At 42.3% G+C, this 14,240-nt stretch overlaps 1 protein-coding gene across 7 annotated transcripts in view; it reads right to left on the reverse strand.

Moving 5' to 3' along the window:
• Positions 1 to 14,240, reverse strand: part of FILIP1 (filamin A interacting protein 1) — a 94,758-nt gene that overhangs the window by 35,601 nt on the left and 44,917 nt on the right. For all 7 annotated transcript variants that reach the window (XM_053381292.1, XM_053381291.1, XM_053381297.1 and 4 more), the window contains one exon: positions 4,025 to 4,303. In XM_053381292.1, coding sequence (XP_053237267.1) covers positions 4,025 to 4,303 — 279 coding nt within the window. The remainder of the gene's footprint in view (positions 1 to 4,024; positions 4,304 to 14,240) is intronic.

The raw sequence follows: 14,240 nt of genomic DNA on the forward strand, positions 1-14,240 counted from the left end.
AAAAAATCGATTCATCTCTCACTGAAAGGTGAATCTACCAAACTCACACTTCCCAAAAGCGCATGGGAACCAAAATGCAACCTTCCGTTCAAAATTTGCACATATCTGAATTTTGCAATACATTTCTGCAGCCAAGTCATGTTCAAAAAAGCATGTGCTGGGGGTAAAGTATGCATTTTTTAAAAATCACATACTGTATTACTGAAAATAAGATACACATTTTTTGCAATGAATTTTTCTATTAGGGGAAACTGAGTGCAAATGTGTTTATAAGGAGAAATTTGCGCTAAAATGCTGGTGAATTTTCACAAAGACATTAAAATAAAAAGAGGTGGACAACGGAACTTCAGACTGAGAAACTGAGAGAAACCGAAATTGACAGATTCACCATCCCTGCTTACATTTTTGCTAATCAAAAATCACAGACATGCCTTGTCAAATTGATCACATCTAGCATAGTCAGGTCTAGCTTTGCCCTTAGATTAGGAATCAAATTTCTCACAGAGAGGTGTGGAGCCTGGGAACTGTGAGTTCTGCTCTGCTCATGGAAAGAGGCTTTCCTGAAGCCTCATCCCCTCCCCGCCACCCAAAAAAGAAGCTTCTCTTGAGAGTTAGGGGCGTACTCCAGAATAGCATTTGATGTGGCCTGGGGGCTGCAGCTGTGTGGAGGAAACGGCAGAAATCCAAGACCACCACCCCTTTGCGCAAGTGAAAGCGCCATCCACTCTCTCAAATGCTTCCTTGGATCCAAGCCAGTGTTACCTAAACGAATCACTGAATAAACACACACAGGAGACAGGAAAAAAGGCAAGCTTTGGGTGGTCCATGTCTTGCTTGGATATAGACACCAGAGTAGAAGACACAAATAGTGTACAAGTACCAAGAGGTCATACTGAGTTGCAAAAAAGTAGTAACCATGAAAGGATTGGGCCTGTTGTATTTTGAAACATAGAATTGTAGAGTTGGAAGAGACCACGAGGGTCATCTAGCCCGACCCCCTGCAACACAGAACTCTTTTGCCCAACGTGGGGCTCAAACCCATGAAACTGAGATTAAGAGTCCCATTCTCTACCAACTGAGTTATTCCACTGTTTATATGTGCAAGGAACGTTCACAAGTCATAGCGTAGTGAAGCCCACTTCAAGGCCTAGCTCACCATAAAACTGGCTGTGCTTTCTTGGCTCTACAACCTCTGGCTGAGGCTTGCTGCTCGCATTGTGGTATCATGTGAGAGAGCCTTCTCAGTGGGGGAGCCTTCCCCTTTGTAAAATATCTCCCCTCCACACCATCTAGGCCTAGTTTCATCTACAGCAGGAATGGCAAATTGTGGTCCTCCAGATGTTGTTAATTTACAGGTCCCATTATTCCGGATTATTGCCCATGCTGGTTGGGGCTGACAGGAATTGGGAGTTCAAGAACATCCAGAGGCTTACAGGTTTCCTATGCTTGAGCTATTGTAAAGCCCTGACTGATCACTTAAGAAGAGCAGCACAAGTATCTATTTTGTGGTAAACAGATGGGTCAGCAAAATGGGTTTTGGACTTAATTTAGTTCCCACATAATTTTGGTGGCAGTATCATAACTAAGAATGCAAATTGTCCCTCATTTTTTATTGCCACATATTTAATTTGCAAAGTTCTTTGCAAAGTGTTGATATCTGATGGGAATATGCCCAATGACACACTTGTTTGATATTTTGGCAAGAATCTAATGGCATTTCTTAAGATGTCAATTGTTCAGGCAACTGGTATTATTATTTTTTAAAAAAGAAAGTCAAGTTAAATGCCTACTGAGCAAAAGACAGGAACAGCAGTACTTTGATGTGCAGCACTTGTTCCATTTGAGCTGGCCAACAGGTGGAGCCTTTAAACCAGATACACACAAAACTAGAAAGGCAAATCCTTCTGAAGTTGGCTGTTTTGCATTTGTTCTCATTAAGAAGGCATATATTTTGCAAAAGCTGTGTGGCCTGCACCTGAAAAGAAGACCAAGCGATCCCAGTCTATTGATAATCTATTGATATCTATTGATAACCTAGGCAATGCAAGAACACAGAGGTATGTGATGAATGGCATTATTGTGTCAGACTTCCTTTATTCTGAGCACACACACAGACACGCGTTCCCTCACACAGCAAAGGAAGCAGAAGTGCTCCACTATGGCATAGCGATTATACCGTAGGAAAGGGCCATAGGCCAATGGAATAGTGTTAAATCACTGGCATTACCAGGTAGGGCTGCAAGAAACCACTACAGAACTTTGAAGGGGCCTGGCCCCTTCATTTATAATATTTGGGGGGTTGCCCCCACCCTCCTACCAGGCACCCCTGATTATGACTAAATCAGTCACATTGTGTGCATTGCCCTAGCAAGTGCTTCTGTTGTGACATGATGGCTGTTTAATGCAAAACTATCCTTCCATTTGTAGCTGCTAGCAAAGAAAAATCCCTGCTGTCGATTAGCCTGGTTTCATTTATTTTGGAAGGGGAATGAGGTAGCTAGTTCAACCAGATGCTGCTGGACTACTATTGGCTGTGCTGGCTGGGGCTGATGGGAATTGGAGCTCTATGATATCTGAAGAGGTATCTGGGTGGCGCTTGTGTTGTTAACAGGAGGTTCCTCTCCTATCTCCTGCCTCATGTGTTCGAAAGGTCCTTTCCTTATCTATTTTGGTTAGGTGGTGCTTCTTCCTGCCTCCTACCTCCCCTCACCCAGTCTGTCAAGCATTTCAGTGGATTTTTCAACCACGTCATAAAAATCCAGCTGCCTTCTTCCACAACAGGATAAACTCTGATAGCAAAGTTAGCCCCTCCCTGTTGCATCACCGCAAAATGTATAAAGATTTGTTTGCAGATGCCTGGCATTAGTGTAACACCAGAAACAGCTGCAGGGCTAGTCAGCCGTTGGCTCTTTGTATAGGAAGACCCAGAGAAAAAAGACTATGGTTAAAGCTCCATGATTCAAAACACCGAGGAAGGAGTTGACTGCATACAGCAAAGGAAAAGAAAAGCATATATAACATGCTACAATGTACAGTGGTACCTTGGGTTACAAACACTTCGGGTTACAGACTCCGCTAACCTGGAAGTAGTACCTCGGGTTAAGAACTTTACCTCAGGATGAGAACAGAAATTGCTTGCCAGCGGTGCAGTGGCAGCAGGAGGCCCCATTAGCTAAACTGGTACCTCAGGTTAAGAATGGTTTCAGGTTAAGAACGGACCTCCGGAACGAATTAAGTTTGTAACCCGAGGTACCACTGTATTAGGTCACTGTAATAGCTGCGCAGTCCTGCCAGACTCTCCACCTTTAGCTTATTATCATCTGGGCCCCTCTATCCATTGATTTGACATCATGGAGTCATCATGGGGGGAAAGGAAGGTTTGGGGGGCAATAGTTTCTTTAAAACAGACACACAACCACCCTGTGGATCATTCAGTCTATTCATTTCAATAGCTTCAACAAATGCTGGTATAATAGGTGCTGAGTTTCAGTACTGCTTTTGTTGGGCGGAGAAGTATTATATGTTTCTGTGTATTTTCTGGCAAAAGGCTTCCCTGTTCTGTTTGTGTGATGCTGTCTTGTACAATGGGATTTTTTCTTTCTTTCCTAATTAGTGATTTTTGGATGCTGTTATGAGACAGATGGAGTCATACAGACTTAGATGCTGACTAACTGGGCTCTCATTTCCTTTACAGAGATCACAGGGATGTAGTTTGGCCTTCAATCTTTCTTGACCTCAGAGAGGAGACTCAGCTTCTCCTTTCTTCCAAGTCAACTGGGACTTTATGCCTTTGAAGGAGAGTCCAAGTGTTCTCCCTAAGATCATTCATTCATTCATTCATTATTGATTTTTTATAAGTCCTTCCTCCCAAAGGAGCCCAGGCATACGTCTTCAAAATGGTTGGGTTATATGGCACATGTACACAGGAACTCTGTGTTATATATGTCAAGGCACAAATGTCTTCTATAGCACAGAAGCAAAAAATATTTCAAAAAAATAGAGGGGCAGAGAATTTCTGATATACCTGCAGTTCTCCTTCCATTATACTAAGGAGACGAATCAGATCCTCTTTAGAAAGATCTATTGATTTCTTGCTTTTCCGCTCACTAGGACCTGGCAGTCTGCTGTGCTGCTTGACGTTGCTTGAGCCTGAGCCTTCATCTTCTTTCCGGTTAGATTTGTTCTTTTTCTTTGCATCTTCCGGAAGGTTTTGGTTTTCTGTGTTGCTTATAATGGTCTTTGACTTGGAGAAATGCCCGTTGGATGAGCTTTCTCCACCTTGATTTCGGGATCTCATCCTGACCTGGATAAAACAAAACCAAAAATAAAATAAAATTGAATGCTAGGGCTTTTAGTTTTATTTGAAAATTTGAAAACATGTGGGAAAATATTTGTTTATTTTTATGCCATCTGCACAGGAACTTCCAAACCAGTAACAATGTATTATTCTTTTTTTTTAAAGTAAGATACTTTCATAATAATTATAAACAACACCTTTTTCGATGAAATTCTGCAGAAAGTACTTTGATATCTCATTTAAGCATCCAGGCAGGTTCACTGCAGTTGTCAGTCAGCCATACACAATGAAACAGAACTTTGCCAAACTTTATGAGAGGCAACCATTTTAAAAGTGAAGGAGGAAGATGGCAAAACTATTGCTGCAGTCCAAAGTCTCCTCAGATGTAAGCCCCATTAAGTTTGGTGTAACTTACTCCCAGGTAAGTTGGTACCAGATTGCAGCCTCCAATAACAGGGCCATATTCAGTTTTGGCAACAATTAAAATGCTTAGCTCTTCAACAAGTTCCTTAGTCACTAAAAGGACTTGGCAAGACCATACAAAACTGTAGCTTCCCCCCAAGTTTCCCACTGCAGAATATTTAATATTTTTGTCCATACAAATATTTTCAATTTCTGGCTTTCATTCTCACATGCAACATTTGTCACAATTTCATACTTCTCTCCTTCCCTCCCTTCATAATTTCCATTTTCCTATGTAGCTTTCCTGCCCTCAGAAAAGGCTTTCATCCACCTAATCATTACCAGTTTCTCTCCAACTGCACCTCTCTGCCTCTCCTAAACTATTGTAAGATGTAGAAGCTCCTCTCTTGAACTAATCAGTAAAGACCATTATCCTCTGTGGCTTAAAATCTCGCCATGTTATCCTCTTCCGTCTCTGTTCTTGCAACGTTTTTCGCAAGGGGAAAAAAAACAACCTCTGTCTGTAATATTAATTAGGCACTTAATCTAATTACAGTGATTATGAAGACAAAAAACATGCAAATGCATAGTGAAAATAGTTTCAATGAATTCAGTAAGCCTTCCCCGGTAGAAGTAGCTGTTACTGGTATAAAGCATGTGCATAGCACTCTGAGCTCTCAGTATGTGCCACGCAACTGTGAAGCATTATTGCTGGAAGGGCTTTAACTCAGTGGCAGATCAGATGCTTTGCATGCAGAAGGTCCTGGGTCAATCCCCACCCTGCATCTCCAGAGGCAGCTAAAAAAGACCTCACCTGAAACTAGTTTGTGGCCATTCATTATACACAATGCTAAGATAACCTGGATGGACCAAGGTCTAACTTGCGATAAGGCAGCTTACCATGTACTATTGTAGTTTCCAATACCCTGGTTCCTTCTCCATTGCCATCCTTAAGCTCTGTAGCTGCTTCACCATTTTATTTGCCCCAGTTGAAGGAGAAAAATCAAGCACAGAGTTCTTCTTTGTAGCCTTATTTCCATTAGGAAAATGATGATATGAAGGTTTATGGGTTCAGACTAAGTTGGTCCCACTGAAATCCAACCCAGTGGCTCCTAGGCTCTTGAATACCTAAACAGAATATCCCCACTCAACCAGTGGCATTTTTCTCTCTTAGAAGATCTGTGCCCCCACTCTAAAAATAAATATCTATTATGAACGTGAACAATACCTGTGGGGTTTAGGAAACACTTGGTGTCTCAGGATTGTGGTGGAAAAATAAACATTGGCCAATGTTTCCTTTCAGGCCAATTCAATTTGCTACTGAACTGTAATGGGTCATGAGCATTTCAGTCTACTTCCTTTTCAGGAAAAAGTACTTGGCTCTCATGGTGACTCAGATGTTTTGTGGGATCTTACTCCACCCTATCAGTAAGTGACATGAACATCACATAATAATAACCTATTTGGAGATTTCACATCATTTAAGGGTGGGTCGGCCAATTACTTAATGATTGTAGAACATGCTTTTTATTGATGAGCAGTAAATTTTTATTGGTGAGCAGTTCTTGGGGGAAGGCTAACCAGGATCTCCTAGTACAAAGATTGCCAACTTGCTGGGGCCTGATGGCACATTTGCAAACAGGAGAAATTGTTATGGGCACCACACGCACCCAACATGACCAATAGCTCTATTCCGTTGACTACAACAGAATGAATGATCTAACACAAAAAAGCTTGGGGATAAAACCAGGAGTGGGTTTATGTAAGGAATGTCTCTGAGCTTCATTTTGTAACTGGGCCCAATTCCTGAACCGAGCATGTGCTCAGAGGCAGCCTGTCTCTTAATCCTACGAGGAGGTCGACCCTCCAGAGCCACTAGAGTGCACCTGGCTCTGAACAGTGGTATTTGGGGTGTAATGGGAGAACGCTTGACCTGACTTTTCTCTGGTTCACACATACTCAGGCAAATACTTTTGCACTTCCATGCATGCTGTTTCACATGCATATCATAATCAAAAGCTTCAAGAGCCTCTCCAAGCACAGGAGATTGAACTTTGCGATCTTTCTCTGTTTTCTAGGAATTTCATAATTCCACTGCTTTATTTATGTTGGAGATTAGCATCTCTGATTTCTTTAGGCTGGGAGTATAAATGTGTTAAGTTGTGAGTTTAAATGCACCTGTGATTTTATGTTTACGCTGCACCATATTAGCCAACATATGACTTATTATTCTTTTGGTTTTGTTTTGTTGTAAATGGATGCTCTATTGATTGTCCCAAATAAACCATCGGTGTGATGTGAACAACCTGTTTAGGCACACAATAGTATGATGCTTCTCTGGGAAAGTTTTCACCTCTCATAATCATGTTTTAGAGTCATGTGTTAAGTACACACACTCTCCTAAATACATGTACCACAGGGTTCCTAGTAGAAAAGCAAATTAGATCCTACAAGCCTGAAATCTTCCCATCTCTGTTCCACATTATTTAATTGAGAGTGCAAAAAATATGGTAGATTGTGCTAACTTGGTAACAAAAGATGAGAGGGAAATCAACATAGCAAACTTGCTATTTTAGATATTTGCATACGAGTGAAATGAAAGAAGTATGAGAAATAAACAAATGGAATTTGCTGGTTTGGCACACAGAATGGATTTTTGACTTGCACTGCTTCAAATTCTTCATCCCCCCCACAAGGAAATCTGTGCAGAATTCCAGTAAAGTGGAACCAGGAGAGATTAGATGCAAAAAGGGGGCGAGGGGAAATATTACAAGAACACTGATTTCATGGTGTTCCAAGCATGAAAACAGAACAGGACAAACAAAACCTGGTTTCTTCATTGATGTGGCTAATAAAAGTTGTTCCAGAACAAAACATATACCCAGCCAGCATTATTAACAGTAAGCAGTTTGTACTTTTTTAAAAGCAGCCAAATAACTACATTGCTTTAAAGCATCTCATTTGGTAAATGCTGCAAATACATGACTGAATGAGCCTGGCAATAATAATTTTACCAACACTACACTACCTCAGCATCCTTTTGCATAGAATATGCACAAACCACCAAAAGCCACTCTCATATGTAAAATTGGATATATATCGTACACCCAAGATGATAAAAGTAAAGGGGAAAATTAAAAATTAAAAGGTTAGTGTTTACGTTGTTTTCAACAGTATGAAGAAAATATTGCGTAACTCTTCAAGGCAGTGAATTTTTGTCTCATTTTATGTGGTAGGTACATGAGTGTTCTGGTTATTTACTTAAACCTTTGTTGTTCTGGGAAACAGTGCTTCAATTTTCAATAATTATCAACGTGTGCTTTTAATTACATGACTTCTACATTGGTTTTGCGGAGATCAGAAAGAAATCTTTCCATGGAATTTGCTGACACGGAGGATGTCAGAAGAGGATCAACCTAATCTTGTTTTCTTTCATCTAGTGTAAGATATATACTCATCAGAGCTCTTGGGAAAACAGGCCAAATCAGATAATGCTGTGGCATCAGTAATACTTGTAGAATCAGATAAAGAGGCTGGTCGGAATTACATATAGATAGGAAGCCAGCGGAGAGGCACATGTCAGTTAGACAAGCTGGCTTTGACTAGCGCCTCATTTCTATGAATTGGCTTAACCTAACAGTGGTGTAAGTAATAACTCTTGTTCCCATCTCCTGTTTTCATTGACATTGGAATAGCTACCAATTCTACTGCTTTAATAGAATGCAAATATGCTCATATGAGAGAAGTTGAAGTGTCCATAGCTGAAATTGATTTCAGATTAAATTGATCAGATGAAAAAATCTGTACCAATTCACCAGTGTTAGCACATTTTTCCTACAGATCAACAGAGGCTGAAGTCTTATTTTTTTAATTTTATTGTTACCAGGGCTTTTTTTCCCCCAGCTGAAGCTCTCTGAAATTCAGTTCTAGCAACTCTCAAGTGAGCACCATTGCCATTATAAGGGAACAAGTTCATGATGAGTCCCAGCACCTATTTTTCTAGAAAAATAGTACTGATTGTTACATTTACAGTGGTACCTCGGGTTACAGACACTTCAGGTTACAGACTCCACTAACCCAGAAATAGTACCTTGGGTTAAGACTTTTACCTCAGGATGAGAACAGAAATTGCGTGGCGGTGGCGCGAGACCCCATTAGCTAAAGTGGTACCTCAGGTTTAGAACTGTTTCAGGTTACGAACAGACCTCTGAAACGAATTAAGTTCTTAACCCGAGGTACCACTGTATATCCCATCTTTCCGTCAAGGAGCTCGTGGTTCTTCTCCTCCCCATTTTATCCTCACAACAACCCTGTGAGGTAGTTTAGGCTGAGAGACTGTGACTTGTCCAAGGTTACCCAGGGAGTAAACCCTGGACTCTCAGGTCTTAGTCCAATATTTTCCAGGCTCGGTCTTACAGTATCATGGCAGCATGGTACCCACTGAAAAGCACAATTCCTGCCTGGCAAGGAATGTTCAAGTCACATGCAATCAGCTTAACTGACAACCATTTGGTCACTGACACAGGGATGAATGATGGACATGGTTAGGGCTAACCTGATAATTCAAGTTTCCACACTACCAAAGAGGCATGGAGCAAAATAACAGGAAAGCCACTTTAATGTAGCTCTGTGTATGAAAGATGTTTCTTACTTTTTCTCTCCTTTATGTCATCACATTCATCTGTGAGCACAGCTCCTGAAGTTTAGCTTCATATGAACAAACTGTATTTTGCTCCAAAATTTGCTTCATTGTCAGCAAAGAAGGACGACATCAGCAGCAGGAATGGATCTGGCGAGTTACCAGATAGATTAGCTTGCCTACAAAAGGCTTCCTTTGCTCTTGAAATGGCTAATCCTCAGTAGTATTAGGAAACTTTTGCCATTTTTTCTATTGTCAGTAGGAAACTGACTCTGTACTGTCATCCAAGTGTACCATGCATTTGTTCACTGTACTCTCAAACAGCTTTTAATGGTCATTACTGTTCCCACAGTAATGTCTTGTCTTGGTTCAATATGGCAAGAACTTGCTGATGTCACCTTATGTGGTCAGCACAACATGCTGGGAATATACACAGCTGTTGGCTCTAATTTCTGGCTCCACCGCCCTATCCTTCAACTTCCCCATCAAAATATTATATCATTGCCACACTTTGTGCAGAAACTTAATTCTAATTCTCCAACCCCAGTAAGGTAATGTTCAACACCTCTTGCAGAGACCCACCTTCTTCCACAGGCAATAACTGTATTCCTCTGTGAGAACTGATACACCAGTGCTTGTTTAAGCTGAGAAGGGTAAGACAGAGGCAAAGACATGAGACCAGGGTGCTGGACCAGATGGGACATTGACCTGATGCAACAGGCTCTTCTCATGTTCTTATTTAGGTCAGAGCCTGGTAATAGCATTGTTGTTGTTTAGTCATTTAGTCATGTCCGACTCTTCGTGACCCCATGGACCACAGCACGCCAGGCACTCCTGTCTTCCACTGCCTCCCACAGTTTGATCAAACTCATGGCTAAATCCTTTCCAGTAGTCTGCCAGGTTCTGGGTTCAGGATCTGCAGTGGATTTGAGGCCTGACATAGGGCTTAGCCATACCTGTTTGCCCCACCACTTTCCCCCAGCGGAACCCAATCTTAAGTGCTGAATTGGAACAAACAGTAATTGGGTTGTATGCGGATTGCTATTTGTTCCAATTTAACGCTAAAGAGCAGGTTTTCTTGGGTGGGGGGAGCAGCAGGACAAACGGAAAACTGCTATGACCTGTGCCTAGCAGAAGTGTGGGTGAGCCCACACTGTCAAATAGATACCAATCATACAACAAGAACATCCTACCTTCTAGAGAAAACTTGTGATAAGTCTCAGTATACAGGACACAAACTTATATTTCCTAGTAACTGCACTTAGTGTTCAGGTTACTGAGAAGGACTGAATTCATGCAGTTCACTTTCCAACAAATAATTCCTTATGTGAAAAGCTGTAGTTGTACAAACCAACACAAGGGCAAAGCCACATGTCTTTGAGTTGGCCTTTAGTGAACTTCTAGCAGACTTCATGACACTGTATATCTGGCCTCTTATAGTGAAGAAGTCTGTCATGGGCTGGGTGGATGCAAAGGAGTGGTACAGCATGAGACTCTTAATCTCAGGGTTGTGGGTTCGAGTCCTTGTTGGGTAAAAAAATTTCCTGCACTGCAGGAGGTTGTCCTTGTGGTCCTTTCCAACTCTACCATTCTGTGATTCTGTGAATGGTAGGAGGGAGCAATGGGGGAACCCCCAAGGGAAGAAGGAAATTGGGGGGGGAGGCGTCAGAAGCTGAAGTGGTAGCAGGACTTGGTGAGCAGGGAGAGTTTGTGGCAGAGAGAAGTCCAGAAGCAGAAGCAGGAGAGGAGGGAGGCCCACAGACATTGATGAATCAGGCTGGTGAAAAAGCCAGGGTGTCTTGCCCTCTTGCTACAACAAGCTCCCCTTCCCGCTTGGTCTCCCAGGACCAGGAGAGGAATGAAGAAGGAGGAGCAAATACAGGCATGCCGGCATAGTTTCAGATTGCTTGGTAAGGACCCGGGGGTGGGGAGGAGACTTAGGCAGTGGTGGAAAGCTGTGGAGACCTTCAGTCTCCACAATTGCTTCATAGGGGCAGGACCTACCGAGAAGAGCTCCTGTGCTCTTTAGGCCAGGCACTCCTGAGCATACCTTGTTTTGTCTAATAAAGAGTTAACTTCACTTACTCCGTGTGGTTTATTGCTGACCTGCTCCTGACAAAGTCATAGGGGTCTGCCTAGGAAGGGACATTCCCCAGCACAGGTGCCACCACCAAACATGCCCTTCAGTCTGTGGGCAGACCCAGAACAGGCCTTCTGATGTTCAGCAGACCATGTGGGCTAGAGTATATACTGGAGAAGGCAGTTCATCAGATAGTCTAGTGTAGACCATGAGGAGCTTTGAAGATAAGAACTAGCACTTCGAACGGTACTCAGAAATGAATAAGCCACCAACAAAGATAAAACAAAACTGGCTTCCAGGCATGAAAATAATGAAGGAACATTACACAGCACAATGATCCAGGCACCATGTACACATGCTAGTTTGTTTTCAATCTTATAAACAAGGGTATGTTTCTTTCATTCCCTAGCATATGGTTTGGTCTTGTTGTTTTTTTAAAAAAAATAATGTTTTATCAGAACTAATTATACTCCTAAATTATGAAAAGCATTAGTGGAACCTGCTACAAAGTGGATGCAGTTGTTACAAAACCATATGCCCTATTAGCACGCCCAAGCAAACCACAAATGTATCAGCATTCTGTATGACAGATAAAAAAGCAGGAAGTGGGAATAACACTTTTAGAGCCAAATTCTCGACAGCACACAGCTCTTACTGAAATGGCTAAACGAGAGCCAGATTTCCAATCGCATAACGTTACTTCTTAACTTATCATTTCTATAGCAGAGTTCCAAGCATATCCCACACTGTAGCTCAGTAAACCTGGTAACACATCAGTATTATCTGCATACTGCAGATGTGAGGATGAAACTAAGCTTATTGTTACAGATCTGGGGTAACAGAGTTTGGAGGGGGGGTGCAAAGGCACCCATAACTGCTAGGGTTAGTGAATGTTAGAAAATAATAAATGGTAGAATTTAGTTAATATCTGGAGTATTGAAGGGAAGATGCCAAGCCAGTGAAAAAATACAGGCTAAGCTTCTCTTTCAAGCCAGGGTGAGGACCTGAGACAGAAGTCCTTAAGAAAAGGTTCTGGAAACAATTCATTAAGCCATCAATAGAAACCATCAGCCAGGCAGGAGGCTCTGCAGGTGAGAGGAAGAGGTTGCCTGGGTGATGGGAGAGAGTGTGATATCACACAGAAAAAAATGCCATCCTTTTTAAAAACAGAGGTCTGGATAAAGGAGGCGAGAAGACAAATGAGGAGGAGTTGCTTGGAGCAGGGGTTTTGGGGAAGATGAAAGGAAGCGGGCAGGACTTCATGAGCTGCTGTGGAGGCCGGAACCAGTTTGGCAGGCTGGGGCAGAGTCAGATATGGAGGTCAGGATGCCTCAACAATCCAGGGCTGGAATGCTGGGGGAACAAGCCCCTCTTGAGATGCAATGCTCTGAACTCCAAAGTAGACCCAGGTGTAAATATGTGTACAATATACCATATTTCTTAAAAGACACTAGCCTCTGCTGTGCCTTGATTTCCCAACGGAAAAATAATCCTGGGTGAGCAACTGGAACCCCACCTGAATTTTGATACCTCTTGGCAGAGGTTGGGAGTAGCGTGCAACCTTTGTAACACTCTACATCACACCTTGCTGATGCGTGCAACAACCTGAAAATGTGGTTTGAAACGCAGCGATAAAAGAACAACCTCGCTGCTTTTTAAGCTGGGAATGTTTACATAGCATAAGAAACAGTGATTTGTCTCAAACCATTTACTGAGGTCATGGCAGAAGTGAGACATGAGCCAGAGAATTCTTAATTCATAACTCAGCCATTCAGTTGCTGCAGAGTTCCAGCCCTTCTTAGGACACATTGAAATAGGTTAACACGCTAATCAGTGCTAATCACATTTTGACATAATGGTTCTGTATGAATGTCTTCTTAAAGAAACTGGTCCTCGAGATCAGTCCTTTCCTGGAGCCATAGTTTATTAGATGTTATATTTGTAACTGCTTTATTTCTTAAACTACCAGGAGAGCAAAAACTCCTATGAGGTTCCCTCTTTTTGAGTCCCTTCACAGATTTTGTGGTTTCAAATGTCCATATCTTTTTGGAAGTGTAACGTCAATGCAAATTTCTGGACTGTGTTCAAACCTTGGCACATGCTCAGTTTTTACATTGTTCCTTTTCCATCTGATCACCTATTGCACATATGTAATGCAGCTTATCAAAGTCTATATTTTAAAATTAAAGACTCGCTCATCTCTTACCGGCTCAACTAATTACAGCTTTCCTGAGCTCATGCAATGCAGTATTTTACTGATGTGTGCCTGAAGTCAATTAATTGTACAATTGTACAAAGGAAATGTACTCCAAAGGTTCCAAAGCTGGAAGGCTGGGCAGCCTTCCCCTACCTACTTGTCAGCCGCTCATCCTACTCTTGAGTAGGACCCTGGCAGAGAAACATGCCCGACTGGCATGTTCTCTCCCTCCTGGTCGATCGTTCGGAAGCTTCCTGTCTCCGTCACTTCCCACTTTGTGGAGTCAAAATATACACTGTCCTGTGATAGACAAAAATCCCATGACTGCAGTCATGGAGCAGGAATTCTAACACTACTGTCCTTCAGAGGGCTTGGGCTACAACTCCCATTGGTCCCAGACAGGATGGCCAATTGTCAAGGATCATGGGAGTTGTAGTCAATGGGCCATATTTGATTAACTCGCTGCACTAGCAGAAGCCTGCACAATGAGTCACGCTGCAATAATGGGACTTTGCCCCCTCTTCTCCCCCTGCACACCCTCTGCATCCTCCCAAATCTGTTCCAGGGGTTCAGGAGAACCCCCAGAACAGCATGGGTTGTGGGAAGGAGAGGGGAGATCTCATCC

Source organism: Podarcis raffonei, chromosome 3 (genome assembly GCF_027172205.1).
Source record: "Podarcis raffonei isolate rPodRaf1 chromosome 3, rPodRaf1.pri, whole genome shotgun sequence".
NCBI lineage: Eukaryota > Metazoa > Chordata > Lepidosauria > Squamata > Lacertidae > Podarcis > Podarcis raffonei.